This window comes from Seriola lalandi, unplaced genomic scaffold, assembly GCF_002814215.2.
Source record: "Seriola lalandi dorsalis isolate HSWRI2012SDOR001 ecotype SW California unplaced genomic scaffold, Sedor1 jcf7180002054898, whole genome shotgun sequence".
Lineage (NCBI taxonomy): Eukaryota > Metazoa > Chordata > Actinopteri > Carangiformes > Carangidae > Seriola > Seriola lalandi.
The window spans coordinates 17,057-30,222 of NW_019525450.1; the positions used below are offsets into that span (position 1 = coordinate 17,057).

General features: G+C 38.5%; 1 protein-coding gene across 1 annotated transcript in view; it reads left to right on the forward strand.

The window, feature by feature from the left end:
- Positions 1-4,056: 4,056 nt before the first annotated feature.
- Positions 4,057-13,166, forward strand: part of LOC111672295 (uncharacterized) — a 34,645-nt gene continuing 25,535 nt past the window's right edge. The window contains exons 1-13 of the mRNA XM_087180246.1: positions 4,057-4,132; positions 4,802-5,060; positions 6,266-6,380; positions 7,445-7,529; positions 8,522-8,628; positions 9,511-9,721; positions 9,847-9,972; positions 10,074-10,191; positions 11,661-11,799; positions 12,002-12,112; positions 12,312-12,381; positions 12,615-12,752; positions 12,921-13,085. Coding sequence (XP_087036372.1) covers positions 4,057-4,132; positions 4,802-5,060; positions 6,266-6,380; positions 7,445-7,529; positions 8,522-8,628; positions 9,511-9,721; positions 9,847-9,972; positions 10,074-10,191; positions 11,661-11,799; positions 12,002-12,112; positions 12,312-12,381; positions 12,615-12,752; positions 12,921-13,085 — 1,720 coding nt within the window. The remainder of the gene's footprint in view (positions 4,133-4,801; positions 5,061-6,265; positions 6,381-7,444; positions 7,530-8,521; positions 8,629-9,510; positions 9,722-9,846; positions 9,973-10,073; positions 10,192-11,660; positions 11,800-12,001; positions 12,113-12,311; positions 12,382-12,614; positions 12,753-12,920; positions 13,086-13,166) is intronic.

Genomic DNA, 13,166 nt, shown 5'->3' on the forward strand with positions numbered 1-13,166 from the left:
AGTCATTTTATTTATCAAAATGTAGATTTTCATGTCTAATAATAATTTAAAGCACAGAAGAGTCAAGCATGGGATTGTATGAAACATACAGTCTCTTTATAGTCCGTACTCGTATGGTCATATGAATACACGGATAGCAAAGTCCCCTTCGTATTCCATCACATCAGGACAAACACACATGCAGGTCTCATGATGGCTTCTTTTCTGTACCCTATAAAAGTGGACATGGTTTTAAGAAGATGCCCTGAACCCGCTGACTCACCAACAAGAACTCTGAAATCACAGAGGGCTCTGGTTCACCTCATGCAAAGTAGGACCACTCAGTGATCCATCCATGCCCCGCAGCTGTAGTGAGTGCAAACCACATTATTTTAATGATACAAAAAAATGGTTAATCGAAAATCACAAAATACACAGTGATAAAGATGACATCATGTCAGGCTGTTAGAGATCAGAAACCCTGATGTCACATGTGAAATTGGAGCCCCAAGGGTTGGAGAAAGTCTCTTGGCTGGTGACCTTTCAAGCTTTGTTTTGTCAGTGAACTCATGGGTGGTTTGACACTGGTCTCAACCACCATGAGGAGTTTGTGGGTTGAATTTATGGTAGAGTTGAAGAGAACTGTATTAAAGGTCCGTCAGGACTTCAGTAATAATACAAAACAGTCACCACTGTCAGCTATGTCCCCCACATACCTGGACCCAACATCCAACCTTGCAGGATTTGGGTTCTCTTAGTGTTTACCTGAAACTTGCTATATTTATATTCGATCACTCACAAAAGAGTCAGCCAATCAAAAGAGAGGCTCAGAGTCTAATAGTTTATTAACTGTGTGGTTGCAGATACAACACACATAGACAAATTTTTCCATGCATGTATATGAAATCTGTCAATGACCAGGAAAAAATTAGGGACAAGAAAATTACACAGAAATATGTAGCTGTCAGGGATAAAATTCAGGCTTAGGTTCTTCTGTTCTGTACAAGACCGAGTCCTTGCTCAAATGAGCTTTTTTTGGATGTCTTTTTGTTTTTGTTCACTTCAATCCCAACATTAGAGGTAAAGCAATATGCATCATTATCTTCTCCAGATAAAGCTCTTAACAAACAAATTCAAAAGGCATTTTACTTTAGTACAAGTATTATCACTGACAGGTATTAAAAGTTGTTTAACCATGAACCAAGCTGCAGCAGGCTAACAAGCTCCAGGTGTGACACATGAACAAATCAGGCGAGCCCTGAAGACCCCAACAGTCTGGTACGAACTGCAGTTCTGAATGTATGGCAGCTGTCGAGGACAGGCATTTTGTACAAGAGCTGGTCTCCAAGTCCTAAATTGTCTGAGCAGTGAGCACATACAGCCCACACAGGAAAACAAGTCTCAGTGGTGACTGACGGAGGCTGACATTTAAGCTACGTAAAGCAAACTAAACCTTGTTACACAGTGGTTACATGAGTTTGCTGCCCAGTTTCCATTTGTATGACTGGCAGTTATGTAACATTAAAATAGGTGAGAGCTTTTGTCAGTGTGAACATTTTGGAGGAAGTACGTACTAGTGAATCAGGTGTAAATAAATCTCCTTAACCCTTAATCTATCACTATGAGCAGCAGCTCTGAGAGGCTTGGAGCACCAATAAGAACATTAGTCCAGGAGTTTGTTCCAGAACTGTTCATTTTTCAGGTTTTTACAATTTTAATATAGTACAACACCAAAACTGACACAGTGGCATCTCCTGAGCCCTAATAACTGTAGCAGAACACTCATTTGAGATGAGCCAGGCCTGCACAAATCAGTCACCAAGGATCACCACACAATGCATGATTTCTGTCCAACTTAATCCAAATTTACTCAGATGTCATTCAAACATATGCAATGATAACGTCATAGGATCAACGCAATCATAGTTTTTGGAGCCAGTGTGAGAGTTGTTCTCCACCAATTGTGATGACCTCAGGGTATGATGGGAAACATCTGGCTCTTCTCTGATTGGTTTAGATGTTGGCTCAACCAACATGAAGCTTTATAGGTAACTTTCCTTGTGTTTAATCTGAGAAATTTTGATTTTATTCAACAGATTTTGGTCTATGAAGATTAATTCTATCAACAGAATAAATATTGTGTGGTCAATAGTGACTTTTATCAGTCAGAGAGACTGAATACATACATCTTACTTACAGATAGTTCTCATAGCCTGCATGCAATCTATGATCATTTGAGTCTACAGTATGAAAATTACAAATTTTATCCTTGAAGTATGAAGACCAAACTAAAAATTTGTGTCACTTAATACTTCAATAGTAAGTGGAATGTGAAAAATCTTTTTTTTAAAAACAATGTTAAGTACAGTATGTAGTTAAGTAACAGGTAAATAATAAACTTTTTCTCTTGTCTTTCTTTCCTCTCGTGTATTTTGACCAGTGATTCACGTTTTGAATTTCGTTAGTTTCAGAAGTGCTGAGCAAACTCTGTCCTGCTGATTTACATACAGTGTAGAACTGATGTGATGGCTGCCTTACATGAGAATGCTAGCCCAAGGTTAAATCATTAATGCTGTTATGATCAATCATACATCAATAATACAAAACACTGGAGACTGAGCACAGGTCAATTGGGTTGCCTGATAACATTTTTATTAAAGCAAGCTCAGATCCAACAGGATGTGAGTGTTTCTGTAACTTCCTGTCATGGACTGTAAATAAAGATGGACATAGCCTCTGTGACATCACCCACAGGTTTCGGATGAGCAGTTTTGAAGCTCAGAGTGAGCTGCTCCACTCTCGCCATCTTGGCAGTGCCTGACTCCACCCCTAATCCTGTCTAATCCAAATGGACAAATCGCAAATGAGGTTGGTTGTGTGTCAGTGAATGCTGGTTTGTGGCAATCATACGCTCACCCACCTGTCACTCAAAGCAGCACACCATCAATTATGTAGGACTTTAAGCCTTAATAAAAATGTAAACAGGTGAGTTATATAAACAGTTGTCATGAAGGAGGACATTAGTTATAGAGACCAAAACTGTTTTTGTACTAGGATGTAAACATGTTCATTTCTGCTGTGAAGTTGGACATTTTAAAATGGGAGTCTATAGGGATTGACTCACAGTTGGAGCCAGACTCTAGTGGTCATTAGAGGAACTGTAGTTTTGGGCACTTCTGCATTGGCTCCATTTTTCAGCCTCAGAGGTTGCAGATTGCTGCCTGCACAGACTGTGAAGGCTGTTGTAAACTGTCCTGTCTTGACTACAGTTTTTGGTCACTGCTCTCATCTGCTTTCAAGGCAAGAAAGTTCATCTCTAGCGAGCCTAACAACTTTAAATACTCCTTGGGCAAAAATAGCGGGTGATGATGAGATGAACAGATTATTAAAGCTTTAAAGGATGTTAGCAACATTCCCGTTTTCATTTAAACTGTGCAATATAAACAGACACACAGAGCTGTCCAGCCTCCCTGGTTCTATTCAGTTTAAGTAACTAAAACAGTTGGTTAAGGTTGTTTAGATGGAGGTTTTGGTTAAATATTGAACATTTTTTCAAGCCAGTATTGATTTTTTCGATACTGAACAAAAAACAGGATCTTTTTTTAACCTTTAAGTAAGTGAATACAGGAAAGCTCTGTCTTAATAAGCCTTTTAACTCATCATGACATGTTGAAATCATTGAATCACTGATTTACTAAGAGCCTGCTGCCAGACATTTTTGTATTGATAAGAAAAAGATCACAGCATCCTGTCTGTTCTGTAGTTCATCAGATAGTAGTTACCTTGTAAATAGTGTCAGGCCCTTATTTAACATGTAAATGTCACAGGCCACACTGAACATATGTAGGGTGAAGGAGGGATGAGTAGTGGAACTGCCTTATACACACATACATACACATTCTTTCTCTCTCTTTCTCTCTCTCTCTCTCTCTCTCTCTCTCTCTCTCTCTCTCTTTCTCTCTCTCTCTCTCCCTTTCACCTGAAGGATTCAGTGTAGCTCCACCTTGACTGGCAGGTTATAAAGGGATTCTTCCTCCAGGTAAGGCCTATCATACTTGGTCAGTCCTCAGGACCAACATGGGGACTACAGGACTCCAATTCACAATATGGCTCATCTACCTGATGCTGCTGGTTGGCTCACTCACTCAGACTGGTTAGTGATGCACTGCTTACAGCTTAACACTCCAAAAAGACCAAAGAAAAAAAACTATAAGAGGATTGGAGGAGGTCCTGGAGAGATGCTGTTCTTTTAGCGGAAGTTTATGTTGGTGTATGGTGATGGAAAGATGCTTAATATGTTTGAGTTTAGATGTTATTATGTCTTATTTGGATAACTTCTACATTTCCTTTGTATTTGTCTGAAAATCATCATAAGAATCTCCAGAGGTATTGTTTTATATATTTTATATGTAGTCATAATGGTACCTGGTATAACCACATAAACTCATGCTTATGCTGCCAAGAATTGTTTTAACCCAATAGAGGATATTTCCAAAGATACTGAATATATACAGCATGAGGTATCTTCAATAGATAATCTTATTGAATAGTCTACGGCATATTGCATTTGATGATTTCACTATGTATCATTATATAACAATGAAGTGTCGGAACAAGCTGATACATAACATCTGATGCATATTTTTTTTTCCCCTTTTAAATCAAAAAATTATTATTTCTTCTCTTTACTACAGTAACCCTCACTCCCTCTCCAAACACACTGACGCTGAGTTCAGGTAATGGTACAAATACCTAAAAATAGCTTTTTGTAACTCTTTATATAAGTTTAAAATCATGTTGTAATATGTTTATTGTGTTGTAGCTAATGCATCTCACATCGGCCGAGTGTGCACGACTTGGGGACACTATCACTGGAAGACCTTTGATGGAGATTTCTTCCAGCTGGCCTCCACCTGCAACCATGTCCTGGCCTCGCAGTGTAAGGGCAGCTATGAAAATTTTAACATCCAGATGAGGCGCAAGGTAGTCAACGACATCCCCACCATCAGCAGCATCACAATGAAGCTGGAAGGGTCTGTGGTAGAGCTGTCCGGCAGCTCAGTGATTGTCAATGACAGGACGTAAGTTCAGTTCAGCTTGTAAAGTTCATTCTTTAACTTGAAAGTTTTCACCCACATCTCATGGTCTGCCTATCACTGTCTAGTATGTGGACCTTGTGTTAAACTCCTTTAGCCCATGCACAACAACAACAACTGTCACTTCATTACTGCAAAATTTTTGAAGCCATTCCACAGCATTTTACATTATAATAAATATATCAGTGATTTCCAACTGTCTACCCCATGTGGTACTTCCGCAGTGGCTAGGAGGTCATGAGGAATCACGTAAATTGTATTGCAAATTGGTGGTATGCTGATATTTGGTTATTCATTGCCAGAATAACCAATAAATCATGAGTTATGACAGACTGCCTGTCACAAAGGATATACCTCAATTTCCCGTCCTGAGTTGGTTAGAAAACCCTCAGTGCTCCAGTGGAGCAGTAAAATAAGAGATAAACAAGATTTGAATTTTGGGGTGGATTGAGGGGGGGTCAGACCCCCCTAATTAAGACTTGAACCCACACAAAAGAGGTAAAAACAACAGCTCAGGGGTTGAAACATTTATACATTCTACTTACCTGTTATTGTAAACATTACAATATATTTTCACATGTTCATATGTGGAAGAATGTTACAGTAAGATTTTGTCTAAGTTTTGACTTTAAGTTACAGTTTAGCTAGCTGATAGCACGCCCTTTCATTACCAATGTTAGTATGTAATTTATTACCAATATAAAATGTGATATCATCTAGTTTGGTGCTCAGTCATGCAGTGAGACAATTGAGGATTAGTGGTTGAGAGATACGTTTTGACATCAATATATAATTTATTATTTCTTTTTGATAGTCTTTCTTTGGTTTTTCATTTACTGATAGCCACTATCATTAGGACTTTCAGAGAGAACAAAGTTCTGATAAATGAACTATATACTTCCCGCAGTGGCAAATGGCAAGAAAAGACAAAGCTATCTAGATTGTACTCATTTTGTTGGCGCTACTGAATCAGTCAGATGATTGGAGCCTGCCAGAGATGACTGTAGTGTTGAGCCACTTCCCTCAGTTGCTCTATTTCCCCTTTTGGAGGGGAGCTAAATTCCTCAAGACTTTCTGTCATTATACAATTTCTTATTGTCGTTCACAGAAGACAGTTATGACTTTGTCTATCACTCATTCATGTGTCAGCTGCTGCTTATGTTCATACTAACTGTGTGTGTTTGCTGCAGGGTGTCTCTGCCGTTCGTCACATTTGGGGTGACTGTGAAGGGGACCACGTCTAGTATCACTGTCGAAGCTAAGATGGGAATCATAGCTATCTGGAACAGGGATGACTCACTGGATGTATGAACCACACCCTCACACTTGCACACGTCTGTCCTCAGTTTTGTGTTTATGTGTATTTTCAGGCTAAACACAAAGACAAAGTTACACTTTGTGAACCTGCTGTAAACAACTAAACAGGATCTGGTGCTCTTCAACTGCATAAGCCTGTTCCTTAACATGTTTGTTATGTATGCATGCATATGTATGCTTATGTACAAAGAAACACTCTCAGTCACAAGCCATTTCACTTGTTTAAAGGAAAAGGTTGATGTTATCTTATCATGAAAAGACCAAAACCAATATTGAACTTATCTTTACAACAAGTATTGTCTGTGTCGCCACAGTCAGACACAGCTTATCCCTCTTCGCCACAGAACTCTATTGTTATCCCAAAGCTTTTAAAACCATATACAAGAGACACAATGCCGCACCTGGGTGGCATATTTGATAAGTTTGATGAAAACATACAGTGTAGTTCAGTCCACTCAGCTCATATAAGTGACCACAGCCACAGTTGTTTGCAAACCGTTAGCTGTAAGCATGAGTCTATGCTTTCATACAGTTTCAGTAATATGATTGCCACTGATTGCCAATGATACCATTTTTGAATAAAGAGTTGAAGCTGCTCCCCCCATGTGGAGGTACCAACTCCTCAGAGCCTGGAGCAATACATTCAAATGTTCCTTTTTAAGATGGGCAATTAAATAAGAGATTTGCTTGCTTTCAGTAAATCAGAACCTTCTGTTTTATGGTGTCTGTAGAATCAAAATACAATCCATGACTTATATATATATATACATGTTGCTGTGCATGTCGTCTAAATTTTGTGTCTTCAAGAATTATGGAAATTGATGGCATTAAGCTGTAGTCTGATTTACAAGTGATACTCACCATGAAATATAACCTCAGAGAGAATGAATTTGAGTATGACTCAAATTCCCCGATGGATTGCACAAAATGGCATAATTCAAATTTTTATTAAAAAATGTGTTGAAATCTTAAAAACCATGAATTAATAATAACCTACTTCTGATCTTGCTGATCTTGCCAATAACTACTGTATGTTTTGTGTGTGTTTACAGATTGAAATAGATGACAAATACCAGGACCAGACCTGTGGACTGTGTGGAAACTTTGATGGCACAGCCAATGATTTGTTGAAAGACGGTGAGATTCTTTTCAGTATTATGGAGGGATAATACACTGTAGCCTGTGAGGATATTGTGATACAGTGAGGCTGTGTGAACACTATTCAACATGCTGCCTCTGTCTATAAATAAATATATATATATATATATATATATATATATATATATATGACATCAGCTTCTCAAGAATCTGACTCCTTTGGGATGATTTGATGATAGATAGGTGTTAAAAAGATAAATAATAAATAAGAAAAAGGTTGTTACAATTAGTTCCTGTTCTGAAGATCTATTATAGACCCATTATTTATTGGCCTAAGCAAGGTCATATTTTTTCTCTTCACCTCTTTAAATTCAGGCATTATTAAGAAACAGGAAGTCAGTTCCAGATCAATGTATGTACTGAACTGTAGTTGGAGAGTTGAAGATGTTTTGAGAGTCATCCGAAACTTTCTCCTGACTGGTAGAAATCAAATCTCATTTTTACTGAGTGAAATACTTGTTAAAGTTGCCTACAATATTTTAATAGTGCAACTATTCTTCCAGGAATTTGCAATTCATTTACTGTTTTCATGAGTTCACAAACCCTCCATTGTTAGTAAATGTTTGTAGCTTTTCTGCTATATCAAGCAAAACAAATATACTGGAGGTTCAATGTGTGTTATACTCAGCAAACCCTTTACAGCTACTTACATAAACTAATATTACACTAACCCTTTAATTTATGCAGGTGCCTGAGAGTTTGACCTTAAGGTACAAAACATAAACAAGGTTCAACTTCCTGGAGTTAGTCACTACTGCAAGAATTTTCAGCACAGGCTAACTTTTACCAAACAAATAAATCTGCACTAAAACATTTAAAAACAGCAAACATTGACTTCAAATTGCTGAGCATCGCAGTTTATTGCAAAATTGCAAAATGATAAACTGCATTGCAAGTTTTTACTTAACTGCTGAGTGGGCTAAATGATCACAATGACCACTGTTGTGTGACCGACTCCCGCTGTGCTGCAGGAGCTCTGCTGTCTGTGACAGACTATGCTGAGACCTACAAGGTGAATGGGCCGACGGAGAGCTGTGAGGAGCCTGAGCTAAAGCCTGTCCTGAGCTGTGGTAACAAGGTAACTCTTCACTCTTTATCATACTCCGCAGGTTTACATTAAACACCTCATGAATTCATGTCAGAGCAACACTACACACAAAATATATAATAATAATATTTAATATTGACTTGAAATTTGATTGTTAAGCGTTTGACAGGTTCTACACTTTGATCATTTTTTCCATAATGAAAACTTACACTACACTTTTTCATTACGATGAATTCTGCTGACCACACTGTATTTTGATCTATTTATTAAAAGCAGATATATAACTGGCTGTATATGTACTGTAAATATCAACACACATAATATAATTTAAACACACAGCCATATATTATTAATTTAGAATAAGTCTGGTAGATAAGCAGGGTGGGTAAACCAACCCATAAAATCTGTCTGTTTGATTTGAATACTAGTTTATCATCATGGCTTTTAATTATTTTGTCAGCCCAGTCAGTGTATCCTATCAGACGCTCTCCAGATAACAGGAGAGAGATTACTTTGTCATTTGGTTGTCAGGGGTGATTAATCGATAGTTGTAGCTGAATACTGTAGGTGGAACATCAAAATCTGAGTTAGAACATAATGCAATGACTTTACATTTCACTTCTGTGAAACTCAAGGCCACCGTGTTTTGAAAGAGTGTAGTCTCTATGGGAGCCTGTATGCGAGTGAGTTCATCAAAATGAACGCGTTGCATTGCTCATCAAACATTTTCAGCTATCCTGTCTTTGCTATACACCACCATACAATCAATTTCCTGCATGTGTGTTTTCAAAGTAAGAGACAGTATGACAGCAAAACAAATCAAATCAAATCATAAAGATTGTTAGAACTTCAACATTTATTTTTAAGACTGTTTGACTGATTTTATTTTTGTTTTGTTGGTTTGTTTGTCAGGAATTCTGTGACCGGATTTTCTCCAGCGCTCTATTCAACAGCTGCCAAATCCTTCTGGACGTGGACTCCTTCAGTAAAGCCTGTATGGCTGACATGTGTAACTCTAAAGCCAACGACCAATTAGTTCTCTGCAAAACTATCTCAGAGTTCTCCAGACAGTGTGTCCATGCAGGTGGCAAGCCGCAACAATGGAGGAACACAACTTTTTGCCGTAAGGGTGCTAATACCTAAAGATGATTAAACGTGTATGCAGTTTATTTGAATGTTCTTGCTCTGAATTACACACAGGTGACAGAGTCATTTGTCTTATGTTTTCTCATGCGTTTGTCTCCACAGACAAGGAGTGTCCATACAACATGGAGTTCTTAGAGTGTAGCAATTCATGTCCTGACAGCTGCTCCAACCCTCAGGCCAGCCAGACATGTGACAACCACTGCCATGATGGCTGCAGCTGCCCTGCCGGTACACTACATATGTCATATGCAAACATACGTAACCCAACCTGTGTCTCATGCACAGACAGAAAATATGACAGTACATATTATCTCTCCTCACCTCCACAGGAACGGTCTTTGATGACATCGGTAACACTGGCTGTATTGCACTGAATGAGTGTCCATGTCTACACAACAGCAAAGTCTACAAGTCCGGAGAGTCGTACTCATACAACTGTAGATCTTGGTAAGATGAGAACTATGCTGGTTATTGAGACACCAAATACAAACACAATTGCTCTGGGTGAAAGTATTCACAAATAAGCATTTGTTTTTTAATTGCTTTCTGAAGTTTCTTTTACCTCAACATGTTGTTCACTCAATTGACCAGAAGTTGATTCCTAATTTTATCCATGATAAAATTTTTGATAATGGATAAAATTAATGTTTACATATTTCCATTTTATTTAATCTGTCATGATGTGTGGGGGGAAACAACTTCTTGTCAATCATTATCTCAAAAAATTGATTTGTAGCTTGTTTGTGTGATACTAAAATGTTAGTGGTGTTAATTTAAGGACACTGTTATGGGATGGGCTAAAGACATTTTTAAAATATGTGACCACAACCCTTTTTTATATTTGCATTAAAATGAATATTAACTAATTAATAGCAGTCTGCTCATATGTAGAGTTTGTTCAAATTATTAATTTGTCATAATGTTGTCTATTTACACAAGTACAGTGAATGTTTATTTTAAGATAAACCCACACATTTTGTTGTATGAGCCATATCCCTGCATTTTCTCACTGTTCACTAAAGTTGTTTCCTTCATTCCTCCAAGGTACAATGTGTTTTAACAGCCATAAGGGAATAAACACGTAAATGACTTCACAACAGCGTTCAGTCCTCACCTACATGCCCTCAGAGAATTTTTGTGTTTGTTTGTTTCTGTCTTTTTGTTTGCTTTGTTTCTTGTAAAACATTCAGTGAATGGCAGTTAACTAAAAATAATTTGTTTTGGCTGAAATGAAGCCAGCTGTACTTCGGTCTGGGTCTGGACCTGGACCTGACTGAAACTGCTGTTTAAGGTCTTCAGTTCAGCTTGCCCCAGTATTGATTAAGTAAAAGTCAACAAAGGCAAACTTTACTCGACTGTATCCAGCTCCCAGCTTTTTCCCTGTGTTAATGTGTGATCAGGGTGTAACGGGGAGGGAGGTGGGTCCTTCTTGGGGACTTGGTGGAAGGTGCAGATGTTAGACAGGAGGGTCTTACATTATATTGTAGATATTTCCAGTGGCATAAGTCATTCCCTGTGTGTTGTAACAAATGAGTGAGTGACATGGTTTCACTAACATTCCTCTGCCATTAGTTTAAATTTAAAATTAAATATTTCCTCATGCTTCAGACATGCAACAGATTGCTAACTGAGTTTGTTGTCATGGAGAGATGATACTAATATGAAAATGTTTTATATGGCATAAATTGAAAATAATGAGAGCATCTATCATTAGATCCACCTTGATCTGCCTGTTTAACCATCTTCTTCCACATAAATGTGTTCTAACAGCAAACAGTGCAAAATCATTTTCCCTTTAATTCAAAGCATTATGACTTAATCATGTTGACATTAATGTAATAGTGTAATTTACTCACAATTATACGTGTGTGTGTGTGTGTGTGTGTGTGTGTGTGTGTGTGTGTTTGCGCTGACAGTGTGTGTGAGAGCGGTCAGTGGAAATGTACAGAGGAGAACTGTCCAGGAACCTGCTCTGTGGAGGGGGGAGCTCACATCAACACCTTCGATGGAAAAGTCTACAACTTCCATGGCGACTGTTCCTACGTTCTGGCTAAGGTAAACATCATCATCTGCAGCAATGCTAGTATAACGATAGTTCACACCAACGTTATACAATTTCATACCAGGAGCATGGATTTATAAACTATCTACACACATCTTCATAATGTAATGAATCTGCTACATGAGACTTTTTAGTGTCCTAAACCAGATGAGTGTTTGTGGTTGGTGATGTGCTTTGTCCCAATGTGTGTTGCAGGAAACTAATGGCTCTTCATACACTGTGCTGGTGGACCTGGTCAAGTGCGGTCTGGCTGACAGTAGGACCTGCCTCAGAGCTGTAACTGTGGCCTTATACAGCAATTCTGTGGTAAGCTCCAGGCTCCAGCTGTTTGGAGAGTGGTATTAGAGTTTTGTGATTGATGGCTTATCTCATAATATCAGAATTGTCCAATCCTCATCAACATGGTACACCTAGCAGGGTCAAAGCTTTTAACGAGATCCATTAATTATTTGGAAATACTGTTGGTTTCATGTTTGATGTAATCAAAAATGTGTCTTTCTGACAGGTTGTTAAAATTCAGGCATCCGGGCAGGTCTATGTGAACCAGATTCTTTCTCAGCTTCCACTGTTTACATGTGAGTTACTTCAAATGGTGTTAAGAAGACACAGTATGCTATAAAAACAGCATAGAGTTATTAGTTAGGGCTCTAATCCATTTACTCGAGTGCAGAATGTTAACACTTTGAAGAGTTTTAAATTTGTATTGATGCCATGAGGTGGCAGCACTGTTGCCTCACAGCAAGAAGGAAATAGTTGACGACCCAGAAATTATATGTTAAGTGTTTTTCACTATCCTCTGCTACTACAGCGGATCTGAGCGCCTTCAAGCCGTCATCCTTCTACATCCTCATAAGTACCAAAGTGGGCATACAAGTGATGGTCCAGCTGTCCCCCGTGATGCAGGTCTTCATTTCAGCTGACAATTCACTCAAAGGAACCACCTCTGGTATGCCTTCATATTATTGTTTCAGTGTCTCCGCCACATTTATATGTGTAGCTTAATATGGTTTTTGTCAGTATTTACAATAGAATCGATCAGTTAAATTCAGATAAAAAGGGTAGTGGAACATTGTCTTGGTTTGTATCTGTGTAAATGTGTCATTTCATCCAACAGGTTTGTGTGGGAACTTCAATAACATAATGAGTGATGACTTCAGAGTGATCAGTGGGCTGGTGGAGGGTACCAGCACTGCGTTCGCCAACACATGGAAAACAAGAGCCAGCTGCCCCGACATCACAGCACGCTTTGGACACCCCTGTAGCCAGGGCATCAGCAAAGGTACAGATAATCTCCTCAAAATATGACATGTCATGTAATGTTTGTCATGTCATACCATTTCAGTGTAACCATGCCATTTTC